The sequence below is a fragment of the Vicia villosa genome, unplaced genomic scaffold, assembly GCF_029867415.1.
Source record: "Vicia villosa cultivar HV-30 ecotype Madison, WI unplaced genomic scaffold, Vvil1.0 ctg.000037F_1_1_2_unsc, whole genome shotgun sequence".
Classification (NCBI taxonomy): Eukaryota; Viridiplantae; Streptophyta; class Magnoliopsida; order Fabales; family Fabaceae; genus Vicia; species Vicia villosa.
Window position 1 is genome coordinate 48,431 of NW_026704970.1, and position 17,394 is coordinate 65,824.

Consider the following 17,394-nt stretch of genomic DNA (forward strand, 5'->3'; position numbering starts at 1 on the left):
CCTATAATCAATTTTATATTTATAGGCAGAGAGTAATTTTCTTGTTGGATACTTATCTTTTTTTTTTTGTTTGAGAAAGATCAGGTTGTACTACTTATTAACCAGATGTATTATTTTCAATAGTTTTAGAAATACATTTCTAAAAAAAAATTGAAAATGCATTTTCGAAATAAATTTAGTCATAAATTTAAGACGTATCTTAAAAATAAATGAATTATATCTGTTTTTGGTGCGTCATCTCCAAAACCTAGGGGACTATTATATCTTTACGAGGTGTTTTTCCCCGTAAATATATGGAGATAGATATATATCAGAGCCATCAATACAAATACAGAAGAAAGCCATTAGCCAGGAGAATAGGAGATATCCAAATATCACTTGATCTCTCAAATAAAGAAACCAGCTCTCATGTCCAGCCATGAATGGCTAAAAAGAACACGACAAGAAAAGATTGCAGCTGATAGGTATAATTGTATATGCAACCACAAACTCTTAACAAATTAGAGACTGGCCTTTAACTTGTACAGTTTTAGAAAATCAGAAAATTTATACAGCCAAAAACAATTGAGTAGGAATTAAAAAACGCCACACTCATGTGTCCGGATATTACACAATCACAACAATATGAGAAAAGATATCACCTCGGAAAATTGAGAAAAAAAATAGGAAAACACATCTGCTAGGTACTATTGTACCACCAGAGTTACACTTGTTACAAACTAATATACTAGATTTCCTTTATATCTAAATTGATTTCTTTACAAATGTAAATAAATCTTGAATTGTAAATAAATTCATTTACGTCAACAGTGCGGAGCTATACCAATCATATGAACGGGTCGCCACTTGCAGGCACTGTAGTTGGATTTGGAGTATTAATCTCTGAAATCTCTGCTACTGGTGACGGGGCCTCAGGAGGTGCTGGGTCGCTTGTAGGCTCTGCCTGAACAGCTTCCGCATTAACATTTGGATTTTCGTCACTCACTGACGTTGGGGCAGGAACTCCATTATCTACAGAGGTTTCCCCAGAAGTTGATTCAGGTGGAGCAGCCTCAGGAGTTGGCGTGGAGTCTGATGGAGGTGGATCACTAACAGGTGCAGGTGCAGATTCGGGCTGCGGCGCGGAACTGTCTGGCGCTGCTGTGGTTGTAGGAGGTGCTTCCAGTGCCAATGGCTTGCCTGGTTGTGGTTGGGAATTCTGAGCAGCAGAAGCTGGTTTTTTCTGAAGGGAGATAGGTGCGTTCAGTGACATCATCCCCGGAGGTAGGATTTCAATAGGTGGTTTCTTCCCTGCATCTGCCAAACTCGTAAGCTTAGGCTCCTCAAGAGAAGCTAGAAATGCAGCTGTAGCATCTGTTTTTTGTGACGGAGTAGGCTCAACCTCTCTCTGTAGAACTTGGTTCCAGGCCTGAACCAAATTCTTCAGAGTTGGACGTCCATGTGCCTGAAAACAACAAGATCAGACTAGAAATGCTAAATAGAGTGGGAAACTAGTTGTACATAACTAACTGATCATACATGAGCATGAAGCACAGCCTCTGCCAGCATTCCAGTATCCTGCCATGCTTTCTCCATTAGAGCATTGTCACCCAAAACAGCAGCAGAAAATGCAGCTTCCCGTCCCAGGCCGAGCGTGATTAGGTTGTTTATCAGACCCTGTGGTGCATAACATAATTCTTTGTTTTAATTAAAACAAAAACTTCAAAATTGAAAAGCTAAAGAAGAATAACTGATCTCAAAAGGAAGTATATTATAAGACACTATCAAACAATCATTTTATTTAAAAAATAGTGTATTAAGTTTTAAAAAATAAATTCTTTAATCTAAATAATCACAAACTCTTCTCTCTCTCTCACAGGCTCACACAAACGGATGTTTACATGCACACACTTCTCGAAGTCTATAACGATAAGAATGAACACTTCTATAATTCCAGGGTGTTCATTTTTGTTTCTTGTATTTACCATTTCGATCTTAGTTCTCGGGATTGGGCTTTACTTGAATAAAATTCTAATTTATTAATTATGATCCAGCTCCATTAGATTGTTATGCCAAATTGTCAACATGCACCAAACAGACAGAAATCAGTGGGTTGGAAGAGCAAATATTAGGAAAGGTTGCTTACACTTAGCCGAGTCAACTCTCCATGATTTGCAAGGCGCAATGCTAATCCCCTCAACTCATGACCTTGTAAAGCACCTTTCACTGATCCAGCGGCAGCTAACCTCTTCAAAGCTTCACGGGCAATTTCACCCTGTGCTGTAGCATCTGCAGCATCAATAAGTTCCAAGAACTCTTTTGCGAATTTTACTATGCCCTGAACACCTTCAACTACATCTTGTTTTTTATCTGTTGCATCTTGTTTTTTATCTGTTAAATTAAGAATGTCATTCAAACCAAGTCCAGTACCATCATGTCCTATATCCCGGCTGTTACTCATGGTAAGAAGACAATGAAGAGCTCTCTTCAAATCACTACTCTTCATTGCCAAATCAAACTCCAACCTGCAAAACGTAAACAACCACCATAAGGAGTAAAGAAATGTCACCCAAATGTCAATTAAAATTGCAAGCTCTTAACTATAAGCATACAACACACCTCTTTGACAATCCAGGTAAATGAAGTGCTTCAGTAGCATATCCCATTCCTAGCATAAATTGTGCTAAATCATCATGGTGTTCTCTCCCAAGCCTACTTGCCCTGTTTGAAAAAGTATAATGTGAGATATCCATATATAATCTGAACTAGTGAGCAGTAAATATGAAATGAGAGAAGGAAATCAACACCATTTTACTGCACTAACAGCATCACCATATGCAGCAAGACATCGGCAACGAATACCGGGATGACTCAAGGATAAGGCGTGAGCTCGCATGTACCTACCACAAGCCAGGAATCAGTAGATCATTCTTGAAACCAATGAAAAACCTTAAATATGAATTCCATTTATAAATACAACATGCACGTGTTAGCTAACATTTTTTTCATGTTAGTTGTTACTTGGTTAGAGGGAGAAATTAAACTGATGACTTCCTTATCACTCCAACCCCTATGTTCCTCTCCCAAACCACCAACATCAAGTCAGCTTATCACTCCTTAAAGTCAACACTCAACTAAACACATTAAGTGCACCTCACATCCCTTTATAAGTGCTACTCGAACTCTGTTTCAAATACAATTGTTCCTAATCACATGGTTTCTTGAATTTCTGCTGACTGCTCATCCAGCACAACATTCATTCCTAACGAAGTGACATCAAAATAACACATTGATCCCCCCTCCAGTGTTAGACATTTACTCTCCTTTACATTTAAATCGGTATAGAAAGAGTATAGATACACAAAAGGTGTTAGTTTGTCTAGTAAAAAATAAATAATTTTTGAAATTTTAAGGGAATTAACCTAGAGGGAGATAATCATATAATAGCCTGATGTGAAAGCCATCACATTTGTTTCATGCACTATAGCAAAAGATAGAACAGAAAATCCAGGAAAAAATATATGTCGCGAGCTCTCACGTTGATTATGGATGTCTTGAACATTTAGCGGGGGTTATCTTGGAAATAGTATTTGATGTAATAGGACCATTAAATATTTACTGCTGGAAATAAAAATCAATAAGATTATATGTAGTATTGGAAATTTAGGATCATAGAAAATTCTCAAAACCAATTGTCCTTATATTTATTTTCTAACAAAAAATTTATATGCACTTAACTCAAATTTATTTTCTTAGGCTATTTTCTTGTTTTAAAACGTCCAATTGAAAGTAAGATGCCCCAACTAAAACGTCCAATTGAAAGTGAGAAGCCCAAACTACCTGTCAATTAGCCAAAGAACTCCATCCTTGACACCCACTACAACAAGAGGCCCAACTGGACGTTTTTGCTCTGTCGGAAAACGAGTAACTGCCACAGACACACCCCCGCCACCAACTGCTACTTCACTTGTCCTCCTCTCCTCTGCTTCTTTTGTCCAAGAGTCATCACCATCGACTCTAGACTGTTTTGGTAACGATAGAAAAGGTGGCACTGAAGGAGCATGCTGAAATGAAGCCAGTCGAACCACCTAGAATAGGAACAAGAAACATCTTCATATGTATGAAAAATTACAAGATCAAAGGATAAGGCACCCTCCAAGGAAACCAGCAATATATGTTTGTTCTTATTCGATGAGATGACAAAGTAACTAGTGGTGTGTTTGTGTAAACTACAACATGAGGATCGAAAACAAAAATTTCAATATTTAAAACAAGGAGATAAAGCAAACACTGGATGTAACCAATTCGAGAGCAATATTCTCTGCTCTCAAATTTCTCACAAGACGTAACTTTTAGAGAATAGTACAATATAAAACCAGAATCATAGACTTGAATTAAATTTAATCATCTCCAATGCAAAAATAACACAAAAACTCAGATGTGAAGCTCATATTCTTTCAGCCTTTAAAACTGAAGAAAACTAACAATTAATCAAAGATGTAGAATATATCAATGTCTTTAATAGAGGTACTATAGTTTTGAAAAGTAATGCTGGTTTCAAAGAAGAAATCTAATTACACAAACTTCCATACAAAATATTCTTTCAACTCACTCAAGCAACATATATCAAACATATCTCAAAATAAAATATTAAATCATGATGAAAGTGAAAATAGACCCTGAATGTCTGCAGTCATGTCCATATAACAAAAATTGAAAACATTTTTAACCTGCAGCATTGGTGGCCTCAATGGTATTCTTTCTTCTGTAGAAGATTGAGGACCTTCAACTGTAATTAGTGCTAACTCTCCATGCTCTGATATTGCTCTTGTCTGTGCTTCTTTCATTTTCTGCTCATCTTTCATCTTCTTAGTTTCAATGTCGATTTGTGTAACCCCAGCGTCCACAAAAACAACTCTGAAACCAAAGCATATACGTTAAATAACTTATAAATATTAGCTGTTGCAATTTAATACTTGAAAAAAAGAGAGAATTAATCTGATATTGCTTTTGTCTGTGCTTCTGTAGATTCTTTAGTGAAAATCTGGTGACTGGAAGAGTAAAAAACAAAGTGTGTCTGGATTTAGTGCTGAAGCAGAGTTCAGGGCAATGGCACCAGGGATATGCGAACTATTATGGCTGAAAATGATCTTCGAAAACTTAAAGATAATGAGTGATGAACCAATGAGACTTTATTGTGATAATAAGTCTACTATTAGCATAGCCCATAATCCAGTGCAACACTGATAGAACATAACATATTAAAGTGGATAGACACTTCATCAAAGAAAAATTAGATAGTTGTCTTATTTGCACTCCATAAGTTTCTTTCCAAGGCAACAAACCTTGCAGATCTGCTAACTAAGGGGCTAAACAACAATAACTTTGAAAAGATTGTTTCCAACCTAGGAATGATAAATATTCATTCAGTAGCTTGAGAGAGTGTGTTGTAAATAGTTTTTTTCACAGTAGTTATTTTTACTATTGTTAGTAGTTTGTATTTGGTCCTTTAGCCCATTAGTCAGACTCATTAGGTTAGAATAGTATACATGTAAAGAGATTAGTGGTTGTATTTATTCATATTTGAAGTATACTATTCAATTTTCACAATAATATCCAAACAGATGAGGGATGAAACTTTTGTAGAACTGCAGCTACACCAACAATGTTCAACGCTGGCATGGTTTAGCCATTACTATTTACTTCCTGACTAGATAAATGTTCGTCAGAATTTTCTAAATCATAACTCACCATTTTTCATAGGTCATTATGAATAGATGATATAGTTGGTCTCTTCATAAAAGGCCAGGGAATTAACATTGTAAATTATAGTTTCTCATTTCGACTCTCTAAACTAAAGTAAACTTACGAAAGGACCGAGTAATATGGTAGACACTTACTCTATAGTTGTTGGTGTCGCCACAAACAGTTGTCTCCGGTGCCAAACAGCACTGGTAGCATATGGAATTGAAACATCTCCCAAGTATCTATATTGTGGGCGCAGAGAAGATATGACTATGTATTGTTGGTATGCAAATGCACAATACTCGACGGTATGGTCCCAAGCAGTCCATTCTGGCTGAGGAAGTAGACCTCCCACAGGCTGAAATGTCTCCCAACTGAATCACAAACAAAATTAAATGCAATGTTAAATCTAAATGTTACGAAAATCGTGAACCTCTTACCCTCATTATAACTAAGACAAATTAAATACTGGCATTCAACTTTATATGAATGTGATTCAAATCAGGGGGTTAACAGGTTGTACAAAATTGGGAGGGAAGGGAAAAAAACGCCACGTAGTTTAGGCAAAATCCTTATTTCATATTTGAGGGTGAGGTGGCCCAGAAGCATGCATCAAACAAGGTGATTAAACCACCTATTATAGGTGGCAAGTGTAAAAGCACATGGTCGCAGCCTCTTAACATGTAAGAAACATCAGTACAGATAGTCTTACAAAGAGTATGAGTATGCAAAAGATTCTTCTTACTAATTGCCTGATTCTACTATTAAAGAAGAACACCTTTGATAGAGCTGAACCTCAACCTTTCATAGAGAAATTTTTTTATTTGGTATGGATAAAAGTTCTTCCTATGTTATACTCCCTCAGGTCTCATATGTAAGCAACAAAAAAAAAAAATTCAATGATCTTAATATAATCAAAAGTCTCCTAATATTATAACATTGAATGTTACTATTCAAAATTTACTCCTAATGTTTTTATTGCTTTCAGCAACTTCCAAAGCTAAATGTAAGTGTAAAATTGTAAATACTGTGTAACTTAAAGGAACTTTGACTGTTTTCTTTAAGGGTGAGCTTTTTTTTGCATTTTTGCTTACATATGAGACCGGTAGGAGTACTATTTAATTCTCGAAGATGAATTGTTGATTTAATAGCTCAGATATTGTCATTTGTGATATTGACCCGATCTGATAACATCGTGATAAAATTTATATCAGTGACATGGATAGAAGTTTTGAACAGTGGGGTTTCAAATAAACAACTAGAAAAAGGTTATGTACTACTGCTGGGTTGGGTTCAATTTATTTACACAAAAACAATATGTCTTTCTACTATAATCAAAATAGAACCATAAAAAAGCCGTTTAGCTAAGCAAGGTCAGCAACTTATCTTACATCAGTACCAAAAAGTGTAATTACTAGAGAGGAGAGACAATAAAGTGTTTGAAGCAGATACAGGGCTTGACGCAAAAAATGAGAGTGACTACCTAATCAGAGTGCAACAGTTCATTAAACATCCTTATCACATGACCATTTGGAGAAATGATCATATGAAAAGAACTGCATATAGCTAATAAATCCAGTAGGAAACTTACATGTGCAAAAAACATATAAATGGGTATAGGCTAAAGAAGGCAGGGGACAGAAAGAGAAATGGGCCAAGTAGAGTTAAAGCAACATGAATTATAGAGTTTAAGCAGGCAGAGCAAGGTCTGAAAGACATGCATGTTTGAAGTTCACTATTTAATAGAGAAATAGGGGTGTGTGGTAATGAATTGGACATACTAATCCACCTAACTAACATTCATTTGCTCCTGTGAGTATCCGTCCTTCAAATAATGTAAGTAAAAACATGGCATGAAATAGTAACCACTTTTTAACTATTTTTTTCCTTACCATGAGAAATAGTATTAGACGGAAAACAGGGGAAGTATAAATAGTGGGACATAAAAACATCTTTGATATAAAAAAAAATGAAAAAAGGGGATATAAAGAAAATGGGAGTAGGTGGCTTGGAGGAATGACATAGGAGTTGGAGTGATAAGGAAAATATAGGTTCAACTCCCACCACTAACAAAATACAACTTACATTTTGGCATTAAAATATATGTATTGCAGCAGGGCTGCCTGTCTCTCTGCATGTCAAAAAAGGAAATTTCCTCGAAACAGACATGACCATGTACAAAATATAATGATAAACGTAGACCTATCCTAAAGCAAAACTAGATTCAAAGTAGCCCCCTTATACATGTGAGCATTCTAATCTTAAAAGAGGCAATACTCTATTTAGAGGTCAGCTGTGGGGAAGAAAGGGAATTCTGAATTTATCACAGTTTTTTTACTGTACAACAATCACAAATTTCACCTGTATAGCTGGAAGTTTTGAGGTGCTGCCTCAGATGGAGATCTATGTGAAGAAAATCCATCATCGTAAGTGGAAAAAGAAGAAAGACCACTGCTTCCATAACCTGATAACGGCATAGACTGGATTGTCGAAATAGCAGTAGCAGCAATAGGACTGATTCTTCTAGATGTCCGATAGGCAACACCAAGCAGTGCCCCTCCATGCAAACCAATGACCTAAAACAGATACATTGATTCAAAAGGTACCCTAACATTCAAATTGTTGCTCCTGTTTTCAATAATACTCTCTTTGATAAATAACATGCAAAAGAGGTCATACTATCTTCGCATAGAAAAACAAACAGATTTATGACTCTTGGCAACAGGATAGAAGTGGATTTATTATAAAGAATTTTAAAATCTAAGACATGTTAAATACATTTTGGAACACCACCATTGTCAATTTCGAAAATATATTCACTACAATATTTTACAAGAAACAGTAAAACAAAAAAAAAATTCACCGACGAATTATCTGATAAATTAGTTTCTATAGCACCAAATTGGCAGTTGCATAGCAATAGCAACAATATATACCAAACATGGACTATCTAGAGCTAGTTATTCAATCAATTGATAATCATAATTTATCAGAGCCCTGATTAATCTAAGAAAAGAGTACATAATTTAGTAGCTATTAAGAAGGTGCCATTTACTTTAAAATTTTGCAGAAGTTTGATTTATAAGATAGAAGCATTGCCACCGGTAAAGCCGGAATCATCCAATCCAATATTATAACATTTACGGGCAATATTTGAGACTGAAAGAATCTTACTGGTTCACTGCGTGCACCAACAGACCTCATTAGTATATTTGATGTTCCGTCATCTAACACAATTCGCACTTGAACAGAAGCTGAAGAACCAGCAGCAGCTGCAGCTGCTGCTGCTTGTGCTGCAGCAGCTTCTTTTGCTCTTTTCGATGAACTACCCTTGGGAATTATAGGAATTCGGGGAGGTAATGTTGATTCCAGTATAGCAAATCTGTCACGACAAGTATCCCATGCGAGAAGCCTTGCACTGCCAGAATCAACAATTGACCAATCACTGACCTTGTAGACAGAGAAATAAGGAATATCTGGCCATACGATTGCTAAATACCTGCAAACATATGATACAGTAAGAAATGCTACAACATACAAAAACATGGTTAAGTTAATAATCTCAAGCTGTGACCTATAAGAGGAATATCAGAAGTTATAATTCTATGCATTGTACATCCGCATTTAAATTATATACTTCTTTGGCAAAAAAAAAACAATGTCCCTTTAATAAGTCTCTTTCCAAATTATTAGATGCATTAACTATTTTTTTTTATTAAAAAAAAAACCTAATGACTGAAATACTAGAGACAATAATTAATTTAGTGAAAAAATATGAGTCCCAATAATTGAAGGGCAATTTTGAAAAATCAATATACATTGTTGACAAATTTAATGTAAATAAGTAGATTAAATAATTTTCCTAATTCTTTGTGAATTGATGAAAGAGGGGCTTTATATAGGGACGAGGGTAGGTTTAAGAAAAAATGCTAGCTTTTAGTTACAGATACACTTTATGGGAAGAAATCCAATCGATGGTAATAAAAGTAACTTACTTTCCAGAACTGCTCACAGAAAGAACAGAGTATGAATCGTGAGGAACTGGTGTGCTAATGTGCTTCTTCCCCTGCTTGACAGACAGTGGTTCAAAAGAATCTCCCTGAGATCTTCCTGTTTCCGACAAGGCGCTGTTATTTCCGAGGGATGGATTTACAGAGTTGTTCAGTTGAAAATTTAATAGCTTTAGCTCCCTTTCAATTACAAATACAGCAGAATGCTCTCTGCTGTCTGGTGGGGTGGGTAGGGGAGCAACAGGTGGAAGAGATCTAGCATCAAACTCGCAGATGACAACACCAATATTGGTTCCAATAGCAACAAGGTGTGGCTGCAGCGTATGTGCAACCATACAATACACCTGCAGCAAAAATCAGCGGCGAAAAGTTTGACCAAATCCATTACCATGTAGAGTCAACAAAAAACAGTGGATTCAGCAGGAAGTAATATGGGCTTTAAGTCCAATTTATTTTCTATTAAAAAGGGATTTATTACCCTGGGGCATGATAACAATATTCTGAAGCGTACAAAAATTTATGAAGCATTGAAATATAGTTTTCAACAGATTCCATAACACTCAATCTTGATCTTATCCTAACCTCTTGTCTTGTCATCCATATCCTTGGAGTGTTTTAGAAGTTTCAAACCATAAAATAAGGAACAATACATTCTAAACCAAGTCAAAATTAACAAAATGGTAACTAGTTATCCACATACCCTCAGTTTTTTATTAGGAGCAAGAGCATGTGGAGGAATAACTGTTGTCAATTCGCACAATGGCCTAGTGAGAGCAGAATATGTGGGATGTTCAATTGCCCTAGCAAAAGTTCAAACAAAGAAGTCTTCAAATCTATAATGGATACAGTGCATCATCACACAATCTTGTAAAAAATTAAGATACTAAAAGCCACCACAAGAGAAAGAAAACTGCATACCATATGTGAGAATCTTTGACACAGGTTAAAATATCAAGGTTTGGAGCTCGAGGGTGGCACCAAGAAGCCACACTGTGGCAAGCCAATTTTGGAACTGGCTTTATACGCCGCAGCTCCTGAGAAATAAAAGCATGCTAATGCTAAGTCTTTCTAGTCGTGAAGGGGATTTTCACAGAATTAAGGTGAAGGCACTAGCTCCAAAAACATACCTTAAAGGAGATTGTGTCCCATATAGCTAATGTCTTATCTGCACCAATTGTAATTAGTTGAGGAGCACCTCCCATCACTCTGGAAAGCTCAACTGCCACAACCCCGCCATCATGAGCCTAGATGCATCATGTGATTCCATAAACAAGAATAATAGGGTAGAAAAATGACAAACAAAAAGAAATATAAGCTACATAAAATTGAGAAGAGATCAAAAGTTCGTTTTGTTCAACACAATCTATGTTTTCACTTCCACCTTTTGCCTGGACTTACTTGAACAGAGACGAAATAACAACTGAAATTTAGCAACAATAAACAATGTCTTGTCCATGTTTCAAAGCCATTTCAAGCGATACACATTTCATCTTTCATCAATTATTGAACTAATCAACAAAGTGGAGTAAGCATAAGGAAAAGAATGGTACTTTTAAACTCAGCTTGGGTACAAGTTCACGTGAATCTTGTCCATGATCAGCACTCCAAATTATGAGCAATCCATCACTAGCACCCGAAACCAGGAGAGCCTGAAATCAACCCATAACCCCACCCACAAAGAAAAATGGAATGAAGTGTCACAAGTATTCCACACATAAAAGTAACATCCAAGCGTACAAAAGCAGCACATGCATTCCCCATATTAACAAGCAATTGTAATTTCTCAATGAATTGTCCAGATGGACACTAAGCTGTCACAAAATGAAAGTTTCTGCAAATAAAGTTGGAATTGGAACTAATACAAGTTTTAGCCAATGCCTACAAATGCAGAATATATTAAAAGTGTGAGGGTTAATATTATTCTTTGTTAGAGCATAGGTAAAAGTATGAAGTTCCTGAAAACAATGCTAGTAAAATAAAATTATGTAGCATAAATTTATCCATGGGTAATCAAGATCTACCTCGCCTGAAGCTGCCATGAAGGACCTCAAGCAAGAGATTGTTCCTTTATGACCTCCAGTGTATCTTCTCGCAAGCTGCATGGAACAGGAGCATCATAACATGCTAATAGTTGAGACTAGATTATTATTTTGGTTACCAACCTTCCATGTAATCATTGAGAGAACTCTGATGACTCCATCAGATGCACCAAAAGCCACAAGAGGACCATCACCAACGCCAGATCTATAAAGAAACTCCATGCTGTAGTAGCAGAAAAAAATGGAAACTTGAAACAACTTGTGACATGTATGAAGATTGCAAAAGAAAAATACAAACATTCACTATAAAAACATTCATTCTTGACAATAAATTTATGATTTGAGGACTATACTAGATCGCATATGAAGCACGAAGGATCAATAATATGTGATACCAAATTATACCAAATTTCCATGAGTATAAGACAGAATAAAGTAGAAGTTTGGTGCATTCTTTTTGCAAGGTAGTGATTTTTCACACCAACGACTTTAATTTGTACAAATAACCAAAACAACAGCAAATACAACAACCAATTCTTATCCCACTAAGTGGAGTCAGCTACATGGATCAAATTACGCCATAAAGTTTTATCAAAGACCATGTTTCTGTCCAATTCATTAATCTCAAGATATTTCTTAATAGTTTTTCTTATAACTTTTCTAGGTGTTTCTCTACCTCTAGTTGTTTGACTCTTCTCTATCTAATCTACTCTCCTTACAATAGAATCTACAGGTCCTCTCTTTATATGCCCAAACCACCTAAGCCTATTGTCCACCACCTTTTCTACTATAGGGGCTACCCTAACACTCTCTAATAATATCATTTTTAATCTTATCTCGTCTAGTCTTACCACACATCCAACGCAACATTCTCATTTCTGCTACACTTATTTTATTCTTGTGTTGGTTTTATCCAACACAACATTCTCATTTCTGATACACTTACTTTATTTTTTCGTACAACTTCGCATAGCTTATTGTTGTCTAGTAAAATTTTCCCTTTAGTTTGAACGGTACTTTTGTGTCACATAAAATTCCTTAGGCACTCCTCTATTTCAACCAATCATAATAACAGAAAATAAGATGGCAAATGAACTATTGTCAAGCAAGATCTCCATATGGAATTTGGCAATATATCACTGCAAATGCTGAAATGCCCATCCAACCACTATTCAATTTGAATATGCATGTTTATTGGTTGTTGTATTTGTATTTGTTAATGAAAATTTGGGAGTGGGTAAGAGTTGTAACTCACATGCGAAATCTAAATCAGAGTAAGAGACTAAAAAGTAAATAACACGACAAGGACTTTTTAACGAAGATGGGTAAACTGTGCCTACGTCTCTGGGAGTACTACGACTGCCTCTTTGTATTATTTAGAATTGAATTAGGGTTACAACTCTGTTACATGATGTATTTATAATACAAATAACAAATCAACTCGTCCATCTCGCTCCGCTATGCTCTACTACAACATTTGACCACTTTTCAGACAATAGCCATTACAACAAAAAGGTAACAGGCCCAAACAATAGAGACCATTTAGAGAGGAATATATTATAGTTTATAAGTATATTAGTTTACTGAAAAACTAACAACGTTTAAAAATGATCAAATTTCAGGAATCTCTTATTATTTAATTCAAAGACATATAATCATGAAATGATTCCAGCCATATGAACCGGGAAAATGCATATATGTAAATATTGGCACAGTTTGATATATAACAAAAAAGCATTGCTGAAGTTGCTGATGTGTGAATAGATAGATCACATGTTCGAGTCTGAAATTAATCTCTTGCAAATGCAAGGTATGACTGATAAGTAATAGATTCACAATGGGTCCGACCCTTTTCTGAACGTCACATGGTGGGTGCTTCATAGCACCCTTTAAAAGCATTGCTTGAGTTGAAAAACATCAAAATTATATAAATGACAGCTACACAGTCATAATAGAAAGTGGAAAAAGGATGATTTGGGTAAGGATCAATACAAAACAAAAAGAAAACAGCCATAGGATGGTTAACATGTCTTGCCTTAATAGATAGTGTGTAGCAATTTTAACAATAGCATAATAAAAACTTACCAGTGTAGGGACTTGTTATCAAGCTCTTGCTTTGGTACATCGCGGCCACGCATCGTCACCAAGTCCAAAAATATAGCTTTGTTTAAACAACATATAACAAGAAAATGCCTCCCTTTTGTTGATGGGGCGGGAGAACTGAAAGTTGAAGTATGGACAGCTGTTGGTGCCTCTGCCGCTGCAGAGCGATTATGCCAAAGTTGCCAAAAGCGCACGTCGTCATCATAAAAATTCACCTGCTTAACACTTTAAGGCGGGTAAAAAGTCATTATAAGCAAACGAACCATGGAAGTCAAAAAATGATTTAAAAACACAAAGCAAGGTATATTACCTTCCTCCGCGAATAGCTTCTGTTGGTTTCCCTTTGGACTCTACCAAACAAAACAAAACAAAATATCTAGTTACAAAGTTCTGAAACTAGAACAACGCAGAAATATTAAAAGGTCGCAAAACATGCTTAAGAAATTGTTGTTTTCTGGGTGCATAAAAAGGAACTCATTTGTTACAGTTTACTTGATCCTAATAATGTCAGAGCATAACCAAACAGGAACAATAGTAAGCCCTATGATAATAAGTTAACATACTATTCAAGCTCACAAAGAAATTAACCTGATTTGAGGGTTTTCTCACTGGTAGCAATAAAACAAATTGACAAACTTAGATAAGTGATAACTAGTCAATTCCTCAAAATACAACAACAACAACCAAGCCTTATCCCACGAAGTGGGATCGGCTACATGGATCAACTTCTGCCATAATGTTCTATTCAAGACCATACTTCTATCCAAATCGTTAATCTCGAGATCTTTCTTAATAACTTCTCTTATAGTTTTCTAGATCTTTCTCTCCATCTGATTTACTCTCCTTACACAAAATCTACCGGTCTTTTCTCTACATGCCCAAACCACCTAAGTCTATTTTCCACAATCTTTTCTACAATAAGTGTTACCCTAACACTTTCCTTCATATTGTCATTTCTAATCAGAAATCTTTTCGTGTCTAGTCAATTCCTTAAAATAACATTGACAAATGACAATTACAATAAGAATGCTAAAGCCTAAAAATGAAAACAAATTCCTGTGGAGGAATGTTACTGAAAACTAGTATCATTATAATGTTCGCATAAAATGAGATTTATATTTCCAAATCAATCCAATGACAGCAAATGCCTGAAGTCTATAACAATTACGAACGCTACTTTTCGAGAATTCATTCATTTACATTCAATTTTTTTGAAAAAGTTACACCAGTAGAGTAAAACCTGTTTCTCCCTCAGCCAATTTCTCCAATTTTGCACCAACTAACCGTCGTTCATCGACTCCGCCAGCTTTCAACTCATAAATCACCTGAAAAACGCTTCAATCAAAACAAAGCAATAAAAAAAGGAAACCGAAACTAAAAATGAAAAATCAATTTCACCTGACGGTGCTCCCAGTTCCAAACAGATACTCGATCTGAATCATCGGCAGTTACCATCCATGGATGCGTCGGATGCAATTGGATCTTGACGATTTTATCGGTGGAAGGACGAAACGCTTTCAGTCGCAGCATTTCCTTCTATTTGCGTAGCTAAGAAAAGCGATTGTGGAGAAAATTGTTTCCAGAAGTTGTTGAGATCGGAATCGCGTTTTCAGATTCTGTTCAAATCTGGTGAAAATTCAAACTCCGTGAAGATTCCAGAAATGTGCGTTAACCGCACGGAGTTATGAATTTCTTCCGTCTTCAAGAACGATGCTTCTTAGGTGTATCTTGGTTTCTGATAAATGAAACGGAAATAACAGAAAAATTTTCTGTAAAGTATGAGAAGGTTTCTAACTGGTGACTGAGTGGTAAGCTTTGGAGGCTTGAATTGTAATTTCAGTAATTGTGGTTGTGTAGAGAAGCAACACGGTGATCCCTGCTTTTGCTTGATGCCTTCAAGCTTTTCCTTGATTTTGTTCTGTATTATGTTTCCTTCATTTTCTTCTTCTTTTCTTGCATTTTCTTTTCAGTTTTTTTTTTGTTTCGAATTTTTTTTGGGTGTGGTGAAGATGATGAAACAAGTGGAGTTACTATTTGCACCCTTTGTTTTCTAACACACCTCCCATTTTAAATATTTGGGTTAAATGTATTTTTTATACCTATAAATATCTCATTTTAAGTTTTTATTAAAAAAATAAACTTTAGTCTCTACAAAATTGTTATGCATGTAATTTTAGTCCATTTTCTTAAATCAATGTATATTTTTGAATGAATATTTTGAAGACATGTTTAAAACGTTATAAAAAAAAATTTTGAAAAAAAACTCAAAATTTGATTTCTAAGTCGAAGTTTTCATTATTTTTATTATTATTATTTAAAATTTTAAAAACTCATATTTAATTCTTTTATTTTAAAAAATTCTAAAATTTGATAAAGAATTATTTTATTGTATTTTAAACGTATCCCAAAAAAGTTATTCAAAAATTTGAAAGTTTAAGGGTAATTAAACATTTTTAAAATTTTAGAATATAGTAAGGACTAAAATTGCATGTATGAAATTTTTGTAGGGATTAAAATATATTATTTTTTTAATAAAGACTAAAAATGAAAGTTAAAATATTTATAGGGACCAAAAACATATTTAACCCTAAATATTTCTATTGAGGAATTGGATTTTATAACCCTCCCAAATCCAAATTCGGGAGTACATATTTAAGTGAGACACCTTATTTTTCTAAAAACTAATCTAGAACTATATCTTCAGACAAACCTTTTCAAATATTTTGTTATTTTATCAACTCAATAACAAATATAAAAATGTCGTTCTAGATTTGTCAAACGGAAATTTGAAAGGAAAAAAAAAACCATCTTGCATGTATTTTTTAATTTGGTGACTATTTTGAAAGTGGATTTTCGAAAATATCAAGCGAGAAATTTAATAAAACATCATCTTGCATGTTTAGATTGATCGTGATAAAAAACATCATTTCTCCTTTAAACCCTACTAAAACCTTCTTTCACGCTCATTCAACTTTTCTACTTCAAAACAACATTTGTTTGTTTTTTCACATTAAAATGAGCAAAAGAAGTTGGAATTTAAGGTAATGTACATGTATTTCCTTCCTCGTTACCTACATTAATCTGGTTTTGTGTCTGGAAAAAGAATGTTGCATCCGAAAATACATTTATGATTTTTTCTTGAATGTTATACGAAATTGTATTTCCGGATTAGTTCATAGTTAAATTTGATCAACTTTTTAATATTTTCTACTATGATTGGCCTTATAAATGGTGCATCCTAATGTTGTCCTTAAACCTATTGTGTATTTGAATGTCAAAATGGTACAAATGACCAATAGTTTGTTGTTTGTGGTCATATGCTCTAGTAGATCCGTACAAAGACTGCCAAATTAGGGTTCGAGGTTATAATCAAAAGGTCAAATAATGGTTCAAATAAAAGACATGCATTTGTGACACTAATATGCAAAAGAAATGGTAAGTACACAAATCATATCCAAAAGTTGAAACGGAATGCCACTTGTTGAAGGAAATGTGTGTCCTTTTAAATTGCATGGATA

General features: G+C 34.9%; 1 protein-coding gene across 1 annotated transcript; it reads right to left on the bottom strand.

The window, feature by feature from the left end:
- Positions 1–625: 625 nt before the first annotated feature.
- On the bottom strand, positions 626–15,852 carry LOC131622662 (uncharacterized). Its single transcript, XM_058893699.1, has 21 exons — positions 15,275–15,852; positions 15,117–15,201; positions 14,187–14,226; positions 13,859–14,101; positions 11,897–11,996; positions 11,756–11,830; positions 11,285–11,383; positions 10,862–10,978; positions 10,653–10,768; positions 10,435–10,534; positions 9,720–10,078; positions 8,899–9,223; positions 8,086–8,300; positions 5,880–6,098; positions 4,710–4,896; positions 3,820–4,067; positions 2,787–2,879; positions 2,599–2,700; positions 2,126–2,504; positions 1,519–1,656; positions 626–1,444 (listed from the first exon to the last, which is right to left on the bottom strand). The coding sequence occupies exons 1-21, from the start codon at positions 15,404–15,406 to the stop codon at positions 827–829; spliced, it is 3,990 nt and encodes a 1,329-aa protein (XP_058749682.1). The 5' UTR covers positions 15,407–15,852; the 3' UTR covers positions 626–826.
- Positions 15,853–17,394: the final 1,542 nt, after the last annotated feature.